The 21,917-nt window shown below is 49.2% G+C and overlaps 7 protein-coding genes across 7 annotated transcripts; 4 read left to right on the forward strand and 3 right to left on the reverse strand.

Moving 5' to 3' along the window:
- Positions 1-153: 153 nt before the first annotated feature.
- On the forward strand, positions 154-805 carry LACBIDRAFT_250263 (uncharacterized protein; the record flags this gene model as incomplete). Its single annotated transcript, XM_001881069.1, has 4 exons — positions 154-208; positions 274-450; positions 475-513; positions 540-805. The coding sequence occupies 4 exons, from the start codon at positions 154-156 to the stop codon at positions 803-805; spliced, it is 537 nt and encodes a 178-aa protein (XP_001881104.1).
- Positions 806-2,136: 1,331 nt separating this feature from the next.
- Positions 2,137-6,574, reverse strand: LACBIDRAFT_327265 (adaptor protein; the record flags this gene model as incomplete). Its single annotated transcript, XM_001881253.1, has 6 exons — positions 2,137-2,159; positions 2,266-2,323; positions 2,379-2,569; positions 2,622-2,772; positions 2,850-6,446; positions 6,539-6,574. 6 exons carry the CDS (start codon positions 6,572-6,574, stop codon positions 2,137-2,139), a joined length of 4,056 nt encoding a protein of 1,351 aa, XP_001881288.1.
- A 45-nt stretch (positions 6,575-6,619) lies between these two features.
- LACBIDRAFT_297648 (uncharacterized protein) lies at positions 6,620-7,936 on the reverse strand (the record flags this gene model as incomplete). Its single annotated transcript, XM_001881254.1, has 2 exons — positions 6,620-7,271; positions 7,323-7,936. The coding sequence occupies 2 exons, from the start codon at positions 7,934-7,936 to the stop codon at positions 6,620-6,622; spliced, it is 1,266 nt and encodes a 421-aa protein (XP_001881289.1).
- A 463-nt stretch (positions 7,937-8,399) lies between these two features.
- On the forward strand, positions 8,400-9,063 carry LACBIDRAFT_327267 (uncharacterized protein; the record flags this gene model as incomplete). Its single annotated transcript, XM_001881070.1, has 2 exons — positions 8,400-8,652; positions 8,783-9,063. The coding sequence occupies 2 exons, from the start codon at positions 8,400-8,402 to the stop codon at positions 9,061-9,063; spliced, it is 534 nt and encodes a 177-aa protein (XP_001881105.1).
- A 586-nt stretch (positions 9,064-9,649) lies between these two features.
- Positions 9,650-11,927, forward strand: LACBIDRAFT_297649 (uncharacterized protein; the record flags this gene model as incomplete). Its single annotated transcript, XM_001881071.1, has 13 exons — positions 9,650-9,858; positions 9,903-9,962; positions 10,016-10,088; positions 10,137-10,404; positions 10,466-10,490; positions 10,547-10,635; positions 10,690-10,773; positions 10,824-10,862; positions 10,913-10,933; positions 10,984-11,225; positions 11,287-11,463; positions 11,514-11,605; positions 11,663-11,927. 13 exons carry the CDS (start codon positions 9,650-9,652, stop codon positions 11,925-11,927), a joined length of 1,644 nt encoding a protein of 547 aa, XP_001881106.1.
- Positions 11,928-16,719: 4,792 nt separating this feature from the next.
- LACBIDRAFT_297651 (uncharacterized protein) lies at positions 16,720-18,600 on the forward strand (the record flags this gene model as incomplete). The annotated part of the gene is made up of 5 exons (XM_001881072.1): positions 16,720-16,760; positions 16,811-16,873; positions 16,927-17,089; positions 17,146-18,060; positions 18,115-18,600. The coding sequence occupies 5 exons, from the start codon at positions 16,720-16,722 to the stop codon at positions 18,598-18,600; spliced, it is 1,668 nt and encodes a 555-aa protein (XP_001881107.1).
- Positions 18,601-19,609: 1,009 nt separating this feature from the next.
- On the reverse strand, positions 19,610-21,705 carry LACBIDRAFT_294363 (uncharacterized protein; the record flags this gene model as incomplete). Its single annotated transcript, XM_001881255.1, has 8 exons — positions 19,610-20,148; positions 20,205-20,363; positions 20,416-20,663; positions 20,715-20,855; positions 20,914-21,030; positions 21,085-21,425; positions 21,476-21,535; positions 21,587-21,705. The coding sequence occupies 8 exons, from the start codon at positions 21,703-21,705 to the stop codon at positions 19,849-19,851; spliced, it is 1,485 nt and encodes a 494-aa protein (XP_001881290.1). The 3' UTR covers positions 19,610-19,848.
- Positions 21,706-21,917: the final 212 nt, after the last annotated feature.

Genomic DNA, 21,917 nt, shown 5'->3' on the forward strand with positions numbered 1-21,917 from the left:
GCTCAGAGAGGATCCAAAGAGGATTCGAGCTGCGTTTACATCTTGTGTGCGCGTGTTTACTTTTGAACCTTAATACGCTTTTCGTCCTCACAGGGAACGGCGACAACTTTGCAACGTCCGTAGGTTTTCCCGTTCCACGAACCCATTTTCACCATGGACCCAGCAAAATTGGCAAAACTGCAGGCCGCCGCTGCGGCGAACAGGATCGGTCAGTTTCTCCTCGTTTGAACCCCCAGATGTCACGGATTCTTACACAACACCAATTTCTTCCAGGTGGCAAGGGAACCGTGCGCCGAAAAATTGTGCGGAAAACTAAGCCATCGGCGGCCCAGGATGACAAAAAGCTGCAAGGCGCACTCAAAAAGTTGAATGTGCAGCCCATTGCGGGTGTTGAGGAAGTTAACATGTTCAGGGAAGATGGAAATGTACTTCATTTCACTGCGCCAAAAGGTGATTTTCAAATACCTATTTGAGCGCGTTGTATCCCCCTCTCTTCTTGTGACAAGGCAAGGGGTGCTGACCAAGATTTTTTAACCCAGTACACGCCGCTGCACCTGCCAACACATTCGCTATCTACGGCACAGGACATGTGAAGGAGCTCACAGAGCTCGTCCCCGGCATCTTGAATCAACTGGGCCCTGACTCGCTCGCCTCTCTGCGCAAGCTGGCCGAGTCTTACCAGGCCATTCAACAAGGCCAGCAACGACCTGCCCAGGAAGAGGCGGACGACGATGACGACGATGATGTCCCAGATCTTGTGGAAAACTTTGATGTTGAGGCGGATGTCAAGGCCAGCTTGGACTAGGTCATTACGATGGTCTGGATGAGGGTGTTGGGAGTCTGCCTCGATGAGAGAAGGTGCCTTGACTGTAGTCAGAAGGGAATGAAAAATATTGGGTATTGGGACTCGGCGAGTGGGGGACTGCATGGCGGCCTGTATCCGACTTTACTTTTGCTCTCTTTTTTATCTTTCATGCCATCTTTGCTCCAAATGCTTTGCAGTTCCTCTCCGCTCTCGTCTTTCCAATCTTGCTTTGCAATCCACAACACAGATTCAGCCTTGCTTTCCGTCTACCATTATTGCATGAGTATCGCCCATTTTACGCATCACTTTCACTAATCATTAATTCCAATCATCAAATTCACTCGATTCACGGCCTCTTGTGAAGCACCTTACATTCGATATGGCAAGCGGAATTTCAAGACCTCGCGCTCTCCAGTGCCTCACTTGACTGGGGTGAAGAAGTGGTAGATTGAAACGTTAACCTCGTTACAGCTTGAAGACTTGCATGCTCCGATGTTATATAATGCCTAGCTCTTTGCTGTCTCTCCGGATCGCTCGCTGTGAAAGACTCTGGCACTCTAGCAACTAATGGGGGATCCCAGCCAACGTCCTGAACAAACAGAGAATGAAGCGGTGGTAGCCTGACGCATGGGTTTCCCATATGTAACGGTCCTCGTTTGCTTGAGCTCTTCGAGCTCCAGAGGGCCCTCATTTTCACATTGCTTGCGTACGGCACGCGAGGACTCAAAAGAAGAAAGAAGTTGCTTTAACGAGTCGAGAGCTCCATGATTCCTGAACGTAACTGGCACGGTCTGAGCACCCCGACGATCGGAGGGGAGGCCGCGGGCACGATATAAGTTTAAACATCTAGTAAGTGGTTATCGTACTTCCAGCACTCGGGGGCAGCTGACAGAAAACGTTCAGGCTCAGCATGTCGTTTTTACCTCATACCGACCCCTTAAGTTTGTATGAAGGCTTTTTCTTCCCCCTCCATTCTCGTGTTACAAGTGCAAGTCGTCCCGGGTTTTTTCAAGGGCTTGGGGCTTTAAAGGATGTTTTTCTTTCATTCAGGGCAAACCGTTGTTGCAAATTGCAGTCTTGGATTTCTGAACCTAGAAGGTTCTGCCTTTAGGTCACATCAGTCCCTGGTGCCGCGCAGCAAAGAGAGAGCCCAGAAAAGGGGAGGATCGATCCCCCGACGACACAAGCCAGTATTGCAGCAGGAACGATAGGTGTGCACACCGGCGCGCCCAGGTTATCGTAGTGCAACAATCGCTTGTTGGTTGCTCTCGATTTGTCGCAGTTTTTGAAGCCGACGATGTTAGCATGACGATGAAATAAATTAGAAATGTTCAAAAGTCTACACCAAGATTATCTGTAAGATGAGTGGTGAAGATAAAGCAAATGAAATCAAGACGTCCAAAATAGCCAAGGGCCCCTTCAAATTTCGTTCCTCAGCAAGATGCTAAAACACCGCTCACAGTACGGCCGATCGTCTCTCTGGAAGAAAGACGGGTCTTCAAAGGGCTTTGAGCAGCTCTTTAGAACACGTTAGAATTGAACAGGGGCAACAGAATTAGAAGATATCACTTACATCGCAAACGAAACAGCTCCAACACCATTTGCCTCCAAGCGCTTCAACAGCTTGGTCATTATCCCGAATGGACCTCTTGCACCGTTTACACTTTGGCAGTCGAAGACGGACATGACAAGGCTCGCAGTATGGATGGCCTCGGAAAACGGTGAACCCTTCAAAGTCACCGTCACCACTCAATGCAAGTTCGCCTTGTAAGCAATCATTAGTAATGTCAAATCATCACTTCACGCAAGTGCGTACCCTTGTTGTCGGCAGAAATCGAAGGGGACAAAAATGGATCTCCACACTCCGCGCAAAAGAAATGTTGAGTGTGATACGTCCGTTTACCCAACGCTGGGTCGTCCAGACTTATAAACTGTTCTTCAATGATCGCCGTCTTGCACGAATAACACTTTGGTGCGAAATTCTAGCGATGCAGAAATAGATCAATAAGTTTTCCCTAGGATCTCTGCACAACAACAAGCTCACCTCGTGGTAATCAAGGTGACAATACGGACGACCGTCATGCTCATACGAGCTCACATGCTCCAAAAGTTCCTCACATACCGTGCACCTGAAGCATTGCGGATGCCAGCGGGAGCCCATCGCGCTTACGATACGGCCGATAATAGAACCATTGCAACCGCCACATATCAAGCCTCCCCGGCGACTGGGCGTTCCTCCAACTCCAAACTGGGACTGTGGCCGCTGTTGCTGTTGTTGTTGACCTCTGAACCGCGGCCCATCATCATTCGGCCCAGACACCTTGATGTTCGGACCATCATCGTATTCAGGCCCAGAAACGCTGACGCCAGGAACCTCGTATACCTGCACCCTCGGAGGAGCTTCTTTGCGCCGCGACTCCGCCGGCTCGACGTTGATCTGTGGACCCGAGATGTTGCTTCCACTAGGTGGCCCAGAATCAATGTTGATCATGGGTATAGACGGGGGAGCCGTAGAAATCCTGGGTAGTGAATCGACATTGATGGTGGGTAACCCATCATGCCGTTTTCCATGATGATCCTCTCCACCCTGTTCGATCCTTGGTATATCCGCCATTCTTTCCCTACCACCAATGGGAGCAGGAGACTCGATGTTGACTGAACGTGGAGGAGCCGGCGTCTGCGGTTGAATCCTAGTAGGATGTGGACCGAAAATTTGTAGTGGCTTTGATTGTATGTTGAAAGACGGTTGGGTATCATGTCGCTGTTGTGATTGTTCGCTATAGGCGTGATCGACGTTAGAAGAAGACGCATACATCTGGCTTTGCGGCCTTCGCTCCCTCGCTGATGGCTCTGATTGTTGCTGTTGTTTGGAGGGCATGGAATACAAGGACCGTCTCCGCTGGAGCTGCTCACCCGCACTGCTCAGAGGACCGTCGTACGGTTGCCCTTGTGGCTGTGGCAATGCCCTTCTCTGGCTGAACGCAGAAGAAGATGCAGATGCAGCAGGCGAGGGAGAGCGAAGGATAGTGGAAGACGGGCGAGGAGGTGAATCATCCAAGTCGATATTCCTCAGGTTTTCCCGGGGATGAATGACGGTACGTCCACGAAAGGCAGAACCAGAGCTTGATGCTGCTGCAGACCCATTAGGTCGAGGGTCGAAATAGCCTCCTTCTCCACCATTGTTAGCAGAACCAGCACTAGGAGTGCCTCCCCCAGGTGTACGTGGAAGTCTTGGAAGGTTGGTAGGCCAGTTCCCACCACCCCCATTACTAGAATTTGGGGATCGATCTCCGTTGCTAACCTTAAATGAAGCGAACCGCAAAGCCATGTTTCGTTCATCCTCGTCATCGACATCTCTAAGGGGAACTTTCTTCACCTTCCTCCGGATGGCATCACCCTCTCTTCCACCAACATCACGCACCATAGGTGGGGGTTGAGGAAGACCAGTTCCACGACCGTGTCTGGGACTGGGATCGTCATTCCACCCTCGCTCGCGAAACTCTTTTGCACGCCTCTGTTCTCCTCGACGGTAATGATCATCCTCCTCATCATCATACTCCTCTTCATCCGCTTCGTCACTGTAACGCCTGCCAGGCCCTGATCGACGCTGTGGCATATTGCGAATACCCCACTGAGGGCTAGGTCCGTCCCTCCGTCTGTCTTGTGGCCAGTCCAGATCTCGTGACGGTGAACCTTTCGTGGGAGATCGTCTTCTGGGTGCGTCCAGCTCGTCGTCGTATTCCAATTTTCTATCCCTCTCGGAATAAGAACGTTCATGCCGATAGGCTGGTCGACGGACCTCCTCTCGATCTTCAGTATATGTATACCTTCGTTGATCCCGATCTGAAGGCGGCTCTCTTCTCCGGTCGTATTCTCCATACGACCTCTGCTGCTCTCGCTCCCACTGCCGATCCTGCAAAGCCCGCACTGATCGCTTGTCTTCTGGAGCAGGCCGTTTCTTCTTCTTTGGCTTTGTAACTTTTGCAGTGCCCTTCTTTCTGCTTGGTTCTTTACGAGGCTCGGTGCGCAAGCGTCCCTTACGGGGAGGATCTCGAGCTCTGCTTCCCCGTTCAGAGTGATCTTCACTATTGTAGTCTGAGCCTTCGTAATGGTAAGCTGACTCTACGTCCGTTTCTTCTTCGTCATCGTCGTCATCATCATCTTCGTCAGAATCGCTGTCATCAGAATCGTCATCCTCTGTGGTCTCCTCCTGCTGCGCAGTTGCTGGAGCTCTGCCATGCCACCCAGACATACGCTGTTGCTGAGGTGGTGGTGGTGGTTGGGGAACCGCAGGTTGGCGATAATTAAACTGCTGTGGTGGTGGTTGACTTTGACCAGGAGAGTCTTGAAGATATGGCAACAAGGACTTTACTTCCTTGCCCTTCTCGGGGGACTTCCCTTTCCCTTGAGGGTTAGCCTTAGTCGGCGTATCCTGAGCAGCTGGCTGAGCCGGTTTCGGATGAGGCTCTGATACCATACCAGCAGCATACCCAAATACAGGCGCCGGATAGTCTGGAATAGTGCGTTTCCAGATTGGAGTAAACTTCTTTGGAGGTGAACTTGATTCAGCAGAGGTCGAGGCAGGAGTTGCTGCGGGCCTGCTATTGGGATTTGTAGAGTTGGAAGAAGTCCATTTCATGGATGGGGGATTCGCCTTTGTTGGGCTGCTCGAGGCCGAGGGAGGCTGGGACCGGAAAGTAGGAGGGCTTGTGCGCCTCTTGGTGGTGGTATCAGTTGCATTCATAGTTGCGAAGCTCGTCGTGCGTGAAAGACGAGTTGGCGTTGCATCGTTGGTGGGAGCAGGCAAAGGAGCTTTCACAGGGCTTGGTGTTCGTCTTAGTGTAGATGACGATGAGGTGAAATTAGACGATGAGGACTGGACCACGGGAATTGGGGCAAAATTGGTAGGCTTCCCTAGATCAACAGTTGACCGCTTATTTGCAACTGTGGGTGTGGGCAACGGGCGACTACGTGTTGGTGATGGTACAGATGTGGTTGACTGAGATGAGAGTGATGTGGCAATTGGCTGAGGAAACGGTCTGGCTGGCCCAGATTCTGTCGTCGCTCGCGGGCGTGTATTTAGATTGGAGGGGGGCAGAGCTGGTGTTCTTGCAGTTGGGGAAGGTTTCGGAAGGGGGCGACGGCTGGGAGGAGGTTGTGGCTGTTGTGCTTGAACTTGAGCTTGGGCAGCCTGGGCCTGCTGAGCAAGATTCGCAGAAGGGGCGATAGGTGGACGGGGGATCTGGGTAAAGTTCCCGTTTCGTGTAACGGCAATGGACGATTGGGGAATTTGAGGAACATGAGGTTGGGAATATGATGAATAAACGGGTTGAGCAGGAGCAAAGACCTGAGATGGTGGAGGCTGCTGCTGTGGTGGCTGAGCGGGCAGTTGATATTGGTTGTACGGTGGTACATAGGATGGTACACGACGGATGGTAGGGGTAGGGGAAGGTTGTGGGTATGTGGGTTGCTGAGGATACGAGTAGCCAGGAGCTTGAGGAACTTGTTGCTGCTGCTGCGGTTGGGTCACATAAGTTGGATGGGCCTGCAGATGAGGCTGAGGTTGTGGCTGCCCCAACTGTTGGTATATATTCTGCGGTTGATAGAATTGAGGGTATGGTTGCTGGTAATATCCAGCCATCTGTAAATAAATAAGTAGATGGAATGCGATCTGATAGAAATCCAAAAAACCTTTCAAAGATGGCGATTTCGAGTTCAAGTTCAAGAGCACACCAACCCAAGTACGCGACTCGACACGTGATCACGCATCTCTATACAAGATCGATACAAGATGAGAAGAATCCATCAGCACATTCAACTATGATATCGCGAAGGCGGAATACCCCAACTATTGCCCATATATATCCGACAATATGTATAAATGTCTGGTTTATATCCAATACGCTCCTTCACGCCCAGCCGACGAAGTCCATCTCGTAGCTTGTCCACCTCTGCTTTCGACCTGTAGTCTGAATTATACACGCAGATCACATGTCGGTAACGAGGATTCCCCTCATCGCAAGGAGATACCTTCGCGCTGCAACCCATCGTACCGGCAAGTGTCGCCTTCACGATCCGTCCCCACAGGGCGTCAACTCGATCTGTTGGAACGAACACGAGCCACTTGCCCCAAAGGACATTGAACTCTTCTGCTAATTTATCGATTTGCGATAATGTAACCGGGCCTTCAGCGCAAATCTTGTCCCATGCAGTAGAAAGACCATCTCGATCGAGCGACTCCTCGTCTTCCATTTTGACTGCTCGATCGTTGTCCACACATATCCAAGCAACTTTTGTGTTCAATGTTTTAGACGGGGGCCATGAATCGAGAAATTTTTGGGAAGATTTGTGGAATTCCTTTGAGAAGCCGATCCACGGAAGACTAGTCTCGACCGCCACAATCTCTGCTGCTCTTCGATCTGACTCGTTGACTGGTGCTTTGCCTAGGTCACCTCCAGAGTCATTCCTGTGTAAGAGGTAATTAAAGTGATCTCTATCAAATTTCAAAGAGGCATACGTATCCTGGTTGCCTGTGAGCATCGTCTTTTGAAAAAGATTCGAGCTGTGACCCGTAAAAAAGCCTCTCAACCGTCGGCGCTCCGGCGGCAAATCCTCCCAAGGTGTCTCCAGCATCATGTTCGCGAGCTCCAACACATCAACATCACCAGGTATCGCCGACGGATCGACAACTTTCGGATGGGGAACGGTACCCGTACTCTCAAACATCCCCCTCGTCTTACGAACGATATCAACCTGCTCCATAGTCGACTCGCCAACAACAAGCCAGCCGCGCATGCCAGCAAAGCCACAATGCCTCACCGCCTCACATGGTGGGCAGTGTATCCTCAAATTGGTAGGATCGTTGTTCGATGCGTCTCCGTCTGCGTGATCGATGACCATCGAACGGCCATTGGGGTGTGGGGATACGTAGCCGCATGCTGAGCAGGTGCGATCATCACGAAGGAGGACCTCGGCTCGGAGAGCTTTCCATTGGGGAGATGAGGTGGGGAGGGTGCGGTTCCCGTGCGTGCGTGTGACTGAAAGATGGAGATCCCAGTGGGTGCTTGGCGGTTCGTCCGGAGCAGGGGAAATGTCCTGGTCGAAAGGTGTTTCAAGACCAGGGCTCTGCATGGAGGGCTGAAGATGATGGCGCGATGCCGTTATCGAGCGCTAGTTATGAACTTAATTTAGATGCTTGAAATTAGACGCTCACCAGCCTGAGTGCGTTGAGTCTAGAAAGTCATCGAGTTGGAGTCACATAAAATGATGGGCAAAACCTCAAGCAACCTCTTCTCTCTGCCTATCAAAGAAAAAAACAGAGGGTAAGATTGTGACCGACGCTTCTGTGCAAATGTCCCAAATGGTCTGATTGAAGAACTCGGGCATTCCAAATGTATTTCGTACCGTAAAATCCCAAAAGTTCACTATATATCTACACCGTCAGCAAAGCTCATAAAAACCTGGTAGTTAGTACGCCTTGTTCCGATGTCTACAGATACCGTGACATTGTCGTGAAAGTGACAGGACGCGTCTTGATTGTTTGGCTATTTGCAGGGAGGCAAATAGGACAAAGTGTTGCTCTCTCTCGTCCGCGATGTCGACTGAACTTGGTCCTGCAAGAGAAAGTAGCCCGACAACCAATTCTTCTCCCGGCCCTTCCAGTCCACTTGCTAGCACTCAGGCACCAGTCAACAGCAATTTGCGTGGCACTCTTTCTGGCAGCTCTCCTACAAAAGATCGTCCTCTCGCTGATATCATCTCGGAGCAATTCTCACCATTCGATCACGCCGCTCATGTCGTTCGGCCATTTGAGAGCGAGACAGCAAGAGATTTAGCTTTTGAGCAAGGTAAGGTGTGACGTGCTCCAAGAAAGTGCGCATATAGTCAGTGCTAGTTGATATATGCGCGATACGCGCAAGTGTAACCTCACATTGATACGAATGCTGAATTTATCTTTTTTTCCCGCATTCATTCTAGATTTGAGCGACATGCTATTGGAGGTCATTCTTGAAACCCATGCCTGGGCTGCTGCGCGTCCGAAGCACGAGCATCAGTCGGAAGTCCACAAGCTGGAGAATCAGATCTCGGAAGTTATGGAGAGAGAAAAGGAGCAAGGCATGTGTTCATCGGAGTCTTCGTCCTTATATTCCTCCCTATTTCTTGGTATGCCGCGTTTGCCTATGCCTTGGATACTCGTGAACCTCCGATTTGGACTCGTTGAACTCTCTGGCTTACCGTTCTGTTCGTTGTTTCTTTGATGACGCAGAGAAAACACGCGAAAAGCTCAGCAATTTCGTTCAACACATGAAGACTGCTTTGGCGGCTCTCACTTCCCAGATCCTTTGATTATCAGATGAGATGTTGTAAGCTGTATATTAGGAGAATGAATTCATTCCGATTTTTATCATCTTTTCAGAAAATAGCGCAGCTGTGCATCCTTGTCCTGGACCAACCCCGCACGTGTATGGTTAAGCGCTTAGGGTGCATAAAATAGCGTTCACCTCGTGGTCACCAGATACGGCTACTCGCTGGAATTAAGTCCAACAGCATGTATAGCTTTTCTCAGCCTCTCCTTTCTAGCTGGAGTCCTCAATGTCACAGACCTTGAGGTTGATACGAATGCTTTTCCGCTGGCGCATATCGTCCGCCCTTGGGGTCAGACTTCGTCTCTTTCTCCTTCGAATTCTCAGCAAGTTTGGGCGTCTCTTCAAATCGTCAAAACCTTCTCGTGGCAAAGATGAATCTGATAAGGGGGCTCCCCGCAGCCAGGATTCTGACGCCTTCTTTCCCATCTGCGCAAGTCGTGTTCCCCCGCCACTCCTCCCAACTGGAGATACATCTCAAATGTTGGAGCTCACCAAGATGGAAAGTGCTGTGGCACCTTCCACACTTCTGCAGCCTACGCAAGCCAAGTCAACACCATGCTCTGCGCATTGTTCGGCTGTCACGTTATACAGACCGCCGGAGAAGATCCCGGGTCTTTCCAATACAATTCCGAACTTGATTGCGGTTTCAAGCACAGAATTCGATAGGTGGGGGCGGAATGTTAAAGTGTAAGTTTTGTGGTTTTTCGTTTGCCTTACTGTGATGCATCTAGACCGAAACTTGATGGGGAGATCGAGCACATAATCCAACCAATGACAACCTGTTTCCCTTTGTGGGTTTCTCGAGATTTTATTACTGAATTGGCCTTCTGATGTCGCTCTATAGGCTTGACGCACCAGATAACTGGCGGTCTTTTGTCCATCCCGAAGGCGCTCTCTACTTTTTCGATGACTCCCGGGTTCGTTGCTTGAGACCATCCTGTCGAACCCCACTCACATTTCCCTAGACTATACCAGTGCTTACAGATGGCTATCTTTATGATAAGCACATTTCCGGTTTTATTGAAAGCTACATCCGACGCATTATGGAGTACATTTCCTCATACGAGATCACTTTGCCTTCCCAGACGGTCCTCGTCTTGGAACAACGGGAAAACGGGAAATGTGGTTACTACTTTGCTGACCATTCTCATCAATGCATATTTTGGCTTGATGATTTCGATGCAAATTCATTGGTGTACGAGGTGAAGACATGTCCTACCACTTCCCACCTTGGTGAGTTTTCTTCTTCTTTTCCCCCTGAAATCGAGTTCATCGCTTATCTTTCTGCCCTAAGGCCAAGAAATTAGGTCTCAGTATTGGTATGTCTGTGAGATTCTTCGTTTGCTGTTCCAATCTAAAGCTGCGGCATGCTTAGGCTCCACAATGAGCTCTTTCCTCATGTACACGACGTTCCGGGTGAAGCCCTCCGGGAGCTCACAGACATCCTTACACACGCCATTGGCGGTAAGTCTATAATACAATTGTATCTTCTGATGTCTTCACGGACGCATGAGGCAGATTCTCTGACTTCTCAATCGGCAACTGTGCCATACAGCTTAGATGTGTTGAAAGATATGTTAGCATTGGTGAAGGACATCCGAGGTATGCTCCATGCTTATCTTTTCTATCCACACACTCAATTCCTTGAACAGAACAGGACGGCCCTACACCTGGCTCTGCTTGTGTCATCTGTGAGTTTCCAAGTTGGTTTGGTGTACTTCCGATTAATGAGAATCTTCAGATCGTCTTCTCGGCACTTTTTGTATGTGGATCCAGCCCGACCTTCAACCTGATTTCTGATGATTGTGACAGATCACGAACGCTACTTAAATCTCCATGGCGAACAGGCTGCACGACTCAATCGAGAGCAATCAATTTATCGGGAGAGAAATAGATCGCTATTTATCAAGATCATGTCGCCATTTCTACTTTATGCACCAGAAAATCATTTAAGAAAGCTGCTAAAAATATCCGTGGATTCTTTGGTCAATCAGTCCTCCTGGTTCCAGTTTCTTCAGAAAATGACGGATGAATGGAAGGAGTTGACTCTATACGTGCATATCACTTTTCTCACCCATCAAAGTGATCGGCGCTTGCTCACGCTTTGAGTTGCAGGCAACCGTGTTATTGAATGCTAATGTCGCCTTCCTGGCAATCCAGAGCGTCGATAATGCTGCAACCAATGGACATCGTTCAAATGCTCAGCGAGCCAGCTATTTCTCGATCGTCACCAGTATCGGGGCTATCATTCTTGGCTTGCTCTTAGTGCGACAACATCATACCACCCTTACTGTGCGCACTCCTCACCTCGTTATAAGCGTTGGTATTAACGTCGGGTGTAGCCAAGTTTTTTGGTCAACCGGAGTATCTCTGGCCTTGGGCTTGAAACCTTGTCGGTGATGTACAGCCTTCCGTATGCTTTCTTGATGTGGGGGTCAGTTGTCATGTCTTCGATTTTACATTTATTGGAGAACGCTGATTTTTGTACCAGAACACTTGCGTTCCTTGCCGCCTTTTCCTTCACGTGCTATTCCTCTGGCGACAAGATCGTCATGGTCCTCATTAGCATCGCATGGGTGGCAAGTTGCGTTCTTCTTTTGTGGACAATTTCTGTTTCATTTGAAGATCAACCTTACTACTACTCATGGCCTGCTCGACTGTGGTGGCGATTCGCAAAGTTTATTCGCCAGCAGTATAATGCAGGCCTCGAAAGGATAACTCGCCCGCACAACAAGGAGGACGCTTCTCCTGCATAAATGTCATTGTGTCTTTTCACATACATAGCTTAGACATACGTGTATCGTAGCATCTATTAGGCGGCGTTTCCCTGCCTAAGTATTTTCAAAGAAGCAAGCGCGGGAAAGTTGATGCTAAACTCCCACGTATACCAGCCACGTCTCTCCATCGTCTGGCGCGTCGGAAACTATCAGTCCTCACTGCGCCTATATCTCCCATTCTAATATCATATCCCATCCTTGGGTATTCTTTCCCTCCTCTTAATCTTCATCGGAGCCCTGCTGTTTAGATATTGCGAGCATGTCTGTTATGCTCACAAAATTCGAATCCAAAAGCAACCGCGTAAAGGGTACGTTGTCGGCAATCTCAACTCTAATAACTGTCTAAATTTTAGCGATTTAGGGCTTGCATTTCACCCAACGCAACCTTTGCTCGCGGCTGCGCTTCATAATGGCAGCGTACAGCTGTGGAACTATCGTATGGGGGTTCTGGTTGATAGGTTTGAAGAACACGAAGGTCTGTCTGGGACTCTGGCTAGGGCGTTGTCGCTCAACTGATTAAAATTGCAGGACCTGTAAGAGGTGTCGCGATACATCCCAGTCGAGCTCTGCTAGTCACAGGAGGAGATGATTATAAAATCAAGGTCTGGGGTACGTGAGCGCATTGAACTTGGCGACGGCCTACCTAACTCTGAATAGATCTTCGGCCTCAGAATAGACGTTGCCTTTTTACCCTCAGCGGTCATTTGGACTATGTCCGAACTGTCCAATTCCATCATGAGATGCCTTGGATCGTAAGTCCTTCACATGGTGAGGACTTCAGAGTTCACTTATACACGTCCCTTAGCTTTCCTGCTCTGATGATCAAACAATTCGCATCTGGAACAGCACTTCCCGTCAATGTATTGCGGTTCTCACTGGCCATTCCCACTACGTGATGTCCGCTCAATTCCACCCTAAAGAAGACCTCGTTGTCTCGGCTTCCATGGATCAGACTGTCCGCGTTTGGGATATATCTGGACTCCGAAAGGGCTCCCCCAATGCTCCAGGGTCTGGGGGTCCGGCTGGGAGCGGACCAGGCAATTTCGAAACCTTCGACACGTTCTCGACAGTCAAGTACGTTCTTGAAGGCCATGACCGAGGCGTTAACTACGCGGTGTTTCACCCCACACTTCCGCTGATCATATCGGCTGCCGATGACCGTGTCATTAAAATTTGGAGGATGAGCGAAACTAAAGCATGGGAGGTGGATTCTTGCCGTGGCCATTTCAACAACGTTTCCAGCGCTCTCTTCCACCCAAAGCACGAATTAATTGTGTCTTGCGGAGAGGATAAGACGGTTAGGGTTTGGGACTTGGCGAAAAGAACGGCTATTCAGACATTCCGGAGGGAGCAGGATCGATTCTGGGTCCTCGCGGCCCATCCGAACCTGAACCTGTTCGCAGCTGGGCATGATAGCGGATTGATTGTCTTCAAACTTGAGCGCGAAAGGCCAGCATTTTCGGTGCACCAGGACACTCTTTACTACGTCCGTGACAAATACGTTCGCGCGTACGACTTCAACAACGGGTCAGACATCGGCCTACTCAGCGTTCGCAAGTTTGGCAGCCCTTACGTTCCACCGCGAACCCTCAGCTTCAACCCTGCCGAGAGGGGTGTAATATTAACAATCAGCTCAGACAACGGAATTTTTGAGTTGACGAAACTTCCTGAACAAGCTCAAGGCGAAGTAAAGGATTCCAGCGTTGACGGAAAGAAAGGCAGTGGGCAGAGCGCCATCTTTGTCGCGAGAAATCGATTTGCGGTACTTAATAAAACCAGCCAGGTCAGCGCTCTACCGCGATGTTAGCAAGTTGTTATTCTTACTGGGTTCTTCAGCTGATTGAAGTTCGCGATTTGTCAAACTCGGTGGTCAAGTCTATCAAACCACCCGTTCAGACCAATGAATTATTCTATGGTGGCACAGCTTGCCTCATCCTCAGTTCGACAACTTCAGTAGTTCTCTATGACATTCAACAACAGAAGACGATTGCCGAAATCAATAGCCCTCCAGTGAAATATGTTGTTTGGAGCGGAGACGGCGCTCTGGTTGCCCTCATGAGCAAGCACAGTTCGTAAACCCCTCCTCTCTGCTGTCGTGAAACATGCATCTTAGTTTTCTACAGCGATTACCATCGCCAACAAGAACTTCTCCACACATAGCCTCATCCATGAGACCATCCGCATCAAATCAGGTGCATGGGATGATGCGGGTGTATTCATTTATTCGACGCTGAACCACGTAAAATATTGTCTTTCTCAAGGGTACGAGTCTTGAAGCATTTCTCTACAACTTTATCCTAAGAGCTAGGTTTACAGGGATCACGGCGTCATTTGCACACTTGACAACCCCGTTTACTTGACGCGCGTGAAAGGCAAAACCGTTTACTGCCTTGATCGTTCTGCTCGCCCTCGTACCATAACGTTTGACCCAACCGAATATCGATTCAAACTTGCGCTTCTCAAGAACAATTACGAGGAAATGTTGTACATAATTCGAACATCAACCCTGCTGGGACAAAGTATCATCGCTTACTTGCAGCAGAAAGGATTCCCCGAGATTGCGCTTCATTTCGTTCAAGATACAAATACACGATTCGAGCTTGCCATTGAGTGCGGAAACCTAGACGTGGCTATGGAAACCGCGAAGACAATCAATCGTCCGGACTGCTGGTCGAGATTGGCCCAGCAAGCTTTGAACCAGGGTAATCACAAAGTTCGTTCGACACCTCCTGCATCATCACCTGCGCGATACTGACCGTTATCAGATTGTCGAAAAAGCGTACCAGCAAACAAAGAATTTCGACAAGCTTTCCTTCCTCTACCTTGCCACCGGTAGCACAGATAAGCTTACTAAGATGCAGAAGATTGCTGAGGCACGCGGTGACCCCATGTCGCGATTCCACAACTCGCTTTACGCTGGCGACGTTGAGGGCAGGATATCTGTGCTTAGGGATGTTGGTCTTCGTGAGTGTCGTCAATACTCTCCATCCGTCTCCCTCTCATAGCTGCCTCAGATCCTTTGGCTTACCTCACAGCCAAGACGAATGGATTGGACGATTTGGCCGCCGAAATTCTTGAGGCTGCAGGTTTGACTGAGGCTGATGTTGATGATGTTCCTACATTTGGCGCTTCCTCGCTGAAACCACCACCCATCATAACGCCTACAACTGATTTTATCTGGCCTTCAGTATCAACAGGCGAAAACTTCTTTGACCGTGCACTTGCCAGTGGAAGTTTGGAAGGTGGTGTCGAGCCCGCCTATGTCAACGGCGACGCAGCTGCTGCTGCAGGTGCCCATCATGCTCTGGATGCTTGGGCCAAGGAAGAAGAAATTCACGACGAGATTGATCCCGAGGAAGGCGGTTGGGAGTTGGACGCAGATGGGGCTGAATTTGAAGCTGCAGTCGAAGGCGAGGAAGCTGCTGTTGAAGAAGAGGATACAGAACTCGGCGCTGGTGCGACACCAGGAATCGATGAGACTGACATCTGGGTAAGGAATTCACCGTTGGCCGCTGATCACGTTGCTGCAGGTTCGTTTGATACGGCGATGCAAGTAAGTACGGCTGGATATCTATCCACATCTCGAGAACTCAATGGCTCTGTTTCATAGCTCTTAAACCGACAACTTGGAATTGTTAATTTCGCTCTCCTGAAGCCCTTGTTTTTATCGATATACCGTTCGTCACACGCTTACCTATCGCCAGTCGCCTCCCTACCCCCCTTGATGTTGCATATACGGCGCAATCCTACGGAATCTTCGCCAAGTCGCATACTCCCCGTTGCCGCTCGCTCTCTGCAATCTATAAGATCAGAACTCGCTGACGGCTATCGCTTCGTATCCGGAAACAAGCTGGCTGACGCTCAAACCACTTTCCGCTCAGTTCTGCAGGCGTTGCTGCTAGTAGTGTTGTCGTCTGATGACGAGGCCAAGCAGGTAAGTAGATTCAGCGTTACATACCTCCCTGCTGACCTTTGGCTTTTAATTTAACAGTGGAGAGAGACCGTGACCAATGCAAGAGAGTATTTGCTCGGTGTATCCATTGAACTTGAGCGGAGACGAGTGGCAGAAGAGGAACCTGAAAATGTGCAACGCAACCTCGAGCTTGCCGCTTACTTTACACAATGTCGACTTCAAGCACCTCATCTGCAAATTGCATTGCGTAGTGCTATTGGTACTTTTGCGAAGGCCAACAACCAAGCCCATGCAGCAAGATTTGCAAGACGGCTACTCGAGCTTAACCCAGACCCGAAAATTGTTGCACAAGTACGTCGTCTGCTGATTTTCCTCTTGCGTAGTAAACAAACAATATTTTAAAGGCCCGTCAACGAATTGCTGCTGGGGATCGCAACCCTCGGAACGCTATTGAGATCTCATACGATGAGTTTACGCCTTTTGAAATCTGTGCTGCCACATACACGCCGATCTACAAAGGCTCGCCGTCTGTTCACTGCCCGTACACTGATGCATCATATCTGCCACAATTCAAGGGAAGCCTTGACCCTCTTGCGCAGTTGGCAGAGATCGGAGCTGTTGCATCTGGGCTGCCCGCTCCTTGGTGAGGAGGTATCGCGTCGTTTAGCTTGGGTGGATTGTTTCTGTAGAAAAATGACATTTCGTTTTTGCTTCCGCTTGATGGTTGGCTCGTCAGGTGATCGTGATGAAAGTATTCTCTGCACTCCAAACAATCTGACCGGAAAGGTCCTCTATCTATTTTCTTGAACAACCAACAACCTTAGAACATCCTTGAGCAGGCTCTCGTGGAGCTTGCTGATGGGGGTACAGGGTCTGACACCCTTCCTTCAAAAGACGTTGTCAGTGGCTCTTTACCGTCATCTTGTCTATCTTAAGCGTCGGCTTCCAGCCCAGATGTAATACAACAATTACCTGATCGTCTGCGAGCTCTTGCCGGTAAGAAAATTGTCATGTGAGATTTTCCCTTTGTTCATTTTCCATCTTCTCACCCGAGCGCCGAGCTAGAGATGGAACCCTCATCACTCAACGCCTCCACTTCGCTCAGGCCCCTCACCCATACCGACATATTATAGGCTGGTATAGGATAGCCAGGGAGGTGGAGGAGAGCGGTGTTTCTGCGATATGTGTGTTTGATGGCAAAGAACGCAATGCTGCGAAAGCACGCGAAGTTAGAAACATTCACTCCTCATAGATTTTATGGGTGAATAATCGCTTGCCTCGCAGGTTCAACGAAGACGCGACGTTAGAAGACTCGCTACCTCTCGGGGGACTTTGGAAAACGATAGGTTCAAGCGCCTTCAAGGTCTCAAATCTGCTCTCAATAGTTTGCATGGATTAGATGTCGTTGAGAGACAAGGAGTCTCGGCTCTTCTCCAGCGAATTGAATCGGAGAACCCCGTTGAGGATCCCTCAGAATTTTTCCAAGAACAACGGACCGTTACTCGTGCTTCCGAGGTCCCTCAGGAGAGCAATTTACAAACGGTTACTAGAAAGGAGTCGCCACCTTCACCTTCAACTCCGCTCCACACGGAGTTGTCAATTTCAGAAATAATGAGCGACGATGGCCCGTCAATACAACGTCCCATAACACCAATATCACCGACCGTGATAAACATCCAAGATCGAGAATTTCCTACCGCTCTCGAACCGCCGTCCTCATCGATTTCGCAAGATCTGACAAATGATGTGGAAACCCAATTGGCGTCGCTTTATCTCAGCTACAAGGACAGTGTCTCAAAACTAGCATCCTTGCCTACACCCTTGGAATCAGAAACATCAGAGGCCGAAGAGGCAGCAGTAGAGCAAGTCATGACGAAAACCCAATACCAGTTGGCCATCGATGAGGGAGAGTTGTGGCAAAATCTCACATTGTCTCCTTGTGCCCTTCCTGACCTCTTGAATGACGACAAAATTTTTGTCAGCTCTTTGGACACTCTGATGGAAAAGAGTTGTCTCATATCGGAATCCTATCAACGGCGTATCAACGTGCCTACTGCCCAAACCTATGACGAATGCAAAGAAATCCTCCAAGCAATGGGTGTTCCCTGTGTCGAGTCTACTGGTGCGTTTGAGGCCGAAGCTTTGGCAGCTGCCATGGTGTTAAACGGCCTGGCCGACTACGTCGTGAGCGAAGATACGGTGTGTCCTTGCCTACACCTATATTCTTTCCCTGTTACATTAATGTGCAAGTAGGACGTGTTAATCTACGAGGCTCCAATGATTCGCAACATTAGTAATCAGAAAGACCCACTCACCATCGTCTCTGGCGCGCACGTTCGCACGACGCTTGAATTGACCCGCGAATCCTTCGTTGACTTTGCCCTCCTTTTGGGGACAGACTTCTCCCAGCGGATCAAGAATGTAGGGCCAGCACGCGCTTATAGATTCATCAAAGAATATGGGACCATCGAGCGAATAATTGAGACTCAAACCAAGTATCCTCCAAAAATCTCCACCAAAGCGTATCTCGACCAAGTTAAAACGGCGCGAAGGGTATTCCGAACGCTTCCTCCCGTGCCCCAGCTCGAACTGCTCCATCAAGACAAAAAGGATGAAGCTTCTATCAACCTCATCTTTCAGCGTTATGGCCTTGGAAGATATTTGATGGTTACTGATGATTGGGACTATGAAGAAGCTTTGGCTGGCAATTACTTTGACGATAATCCTAGCGTATTATGATATTTGCGTATTTTTTGGCGCCACACGTTTGAGCATGGAGATTCAAGTGCCACTGAGGCCAACAATTGACTCAACTTTAGGAATCCTTGCTCATTACATCGCACACTATCGCTGCAATATTGTCGTAATTCACAAGAATAGCATTTCGCATTTCTTCTGTTCCGACCGCGATCCGGAGACGATGTTGGTATAGTACGCCACCCATATTCAGAATGAACTCCCTTCTCAGTTTTGTGGAGTGCACTGCCAAAATCCGAGAAATCCGAGTCGGACCTGCTGGGACGTTGTTGATTTGACCTGGGTGGATTCTGGAGCGGAGCGGAGGAGCTAAAAAATTGCTGCGCACTCAGAAATTATTCATGTTGATGTCACCATGCTGGAGGCTCCACCGGTGTATTTTCGACAGCGTCTTCTGTCACAGCCAAATCCTCTAGCGCAGTGCGCCGATAGCCAGTGATACGCTCCATCACGAAGCCGATAACTCGACCTGCCCAAGAAACTGGGGCCAATTTGGTGGCTTTGGATCAGAATCGAAGTGAGGTATCATTAATCGAGCAAATTTGACCACGATGGGTAGGTCGAATTGGGGAGCGCTGGCTTTGTAAACAGTGGTCCAGAGTTTATGATGTGAAGATCCAGGTGGTCATTCGACTTTCGTGACCTCGGAAAAGTGGGGGCGGCCATCTGTGCAATTCCGAGATATGCGGCCAGTATTCCAGTCATCAGGCGGAAGAGGGGGTAAGATGGAGATCAAGGAGGCTCGAAGCACATATCTCCGGCGCTGTACAAGTTCTCATCGATGGTCAAATATTTGATGAATTTACCATCGACCAGAATGCTCTCATCCAAAGGGTCGACATAGGGCCTGGAGCAGTTTGATGTCGTAGACAGTCTCTCCCATGGCGTTGCAGACAAAGAGGGTTGTGGTGCAGTCAGAGAACAAGGCCGTGATAAAGATACGTTGTCGAGTTTGCCGTAAGTATTAACATTCTGTCTTTATTCCCTGTGAATTGGTTCAAAACAAAAATCATTGAGCGTAAAATGTGCTGGTAATACAGTGGGTATATTTTGGGCGACTAGTTTTTCTATCAATCCTCGTAAGAAAACTGGTCGCTTACGTTCTCCGGAGGTGGCGGCATCTAAGCCTTGTACCCGTAGATCCGACGGGTAATGTGCCTTCAGTGGCTCGACCGACCACCCCGACGGGGACGACTGGGTGTCAGATGCGATCCCATCGCTTCGTTTTGGTTAAACAATGGAATCGCTTTCTTGAGCCTTGGATTTCAAAAAGCGAGGATACAATTGGGAGAAGCGTAGGCGGGGCAGCCTACTTTGGGAAGTGGCGCACTGGAAAGCGACGACCAAGACGACGACGACGGCAAGGCAGCCTATCGACAAATTGGAAGAAAGGGCGCCGTTGATCAAGAAGATGCCGTGGAGGAAGAAGGTAATAAGACCCAAGAGATAAAACGTTTTCGGAAGGGAAAATGCCAGAGCGACCAATTGGAATTTGAATCGCTTTGAGCAAACTCGCGTAAGGTATGCATGCTATAAAAAGGCAAGGTGAATATCAAATGACGTGATTGTAGGTATTTACAACGTACTGCGACTGGAGCACCACCGGTTTCGAGCCCCTCATGACGATAAACGAGAAGAACGGAGGTGACCATGCTGGCAAAAAGTAGAGCTGCCGAGATGACCAAAAGTTCGGGCAAGACGGGGAAAAACAGGAGCAGAACATGGAGCAGAAGAATCGAGAGCGCCTGTTGCATAGCTATCAGAAATATTTTTTACGAAAGTAATGAATTACCTCACAGATTGGAATGTTGTTTGCCACCCTCGTATGCATCGAGCCATGAACGGATTCCAATCCATAGCATATACAAAATGATCCGTCCATATTTGATTTAAGGACTTGAGATAGGTCGTAGAAGACTTGAAAGTCACAAGGGAAATAACACGTTCTGTCCAGCGGATCTCATTGTCGTTGTCGACAAGAATGGGAGTATCACGAGACAATCGGGCCTGTTCTTCACCATGATGGGTGTAAAATCTGCTCATGGCTACAAAAAAAAAATCAGACTAGGCTTGTCGTAGAGGTACGATATACGTACTGATCATGCTCCAAAGGCGGGCAACAACCGTAGTAATATGGCCTTCGTGGATATGGGCTCGTGAATTATTCAAGAGAGTGAGGAATGTTTGGCATTCATCAACATCGTAAGGGAACGTGGATGACGGAGAGGTCATATGATCTAAGGGGGTTGTGTGTGAGGGGGAAAGGCCAAAATGCATGTTGGTGCCAGGACGAACCGCCAATAGCGTGCGAGAAGACAAGAATCAGATCATTGATAGATTTTGTTGGGAGTCCACCGAAATGCATTGAGTGATTTTCAACATGACTCCAGTATTGTTCTTCTAAAGCCAACTCTAAAAAGGGAGGTCAGAAAAAGGAATATTGCATCGGTACAAATTGCACGCAACTGAGATGAGAAGAAGAAACGACGGGGAGCAAGCCCAGTTCCGAAGTTTCATACTCGTCCAACCAGAAAATGGTGTGCGTCGCATGGTCAGCCAAGTAATAGTTGCAATCCTCATCGTCGATCTGGATGTAGAGTTCAACGGTTTCGGATAGAACAAATCCCCGATCGGCAGCGCGTTTTTCGATGTTTGAAACCCAATACGTGACTTTTTCCGCGATTGATGGCGTGTACATGTACGAATCTGTTACAACGCGGAGAGCAATACTGCGGGAAAAGTATATTTGGCCTTCGGGGTGCACATGCGGCGACCATTGCTCCGGCAAGTATCTCGGGCTGTCGGGGCTGTGTGATTAGATCCGTGCAAAAATGTAAAACGCTGTGTAACCGCTCACACAATATCCCGAGAGGAGAGGAACATCCCTGGTTCAATAATAGAATGCGAGGGCTGAACTCTACGTTGGGACTTAGAAAATGTTGTTAAGTTGTATTTTGCAAAACCGCACCTTTTTGAAACGTTGTACCTGCCTGTCTGCTGTGCAAGAACTGGCCAAAGAGATCCTGTGGGAGCCAGCGAAGATGATGATCCGCTTGCCATCTTAGGGGATTCGTCTGAGAAAGACATTAGAGGTGAGGACGCGGGAGTAGGATAGAGAGGAGTACGATGATGGGAAATGGTCAGACAACGAGTAATTCACTTTATAGCAGGACAGAGAGTTGCCACCGGCGACGCATGAGGCTGTTCAAAGTGATGGCAATGAACATCATGTTTACCTCTGTTGACGACCTGAATGAACCGCAGACCTACAGTGCCAAGTGGATAGCCTTATTTCCGAA

The sequence above is a fragment of the Laccaria bicolor genome, genomic scaffold, assembly GCF_000143565.1.
Source record: "Laccaria bicolor S238N-H82 LACBIscaffold_12 genomic scaffold, whole genome shotgun sequence".
In the NCBI taxonomy this organism is placed as follows: Eukaryota; Fungi; Basidiomycota; class Agaricomycetes; order Agaricales; family Hydnangiaceae; genus Laccaria; species Laccaria bicolor.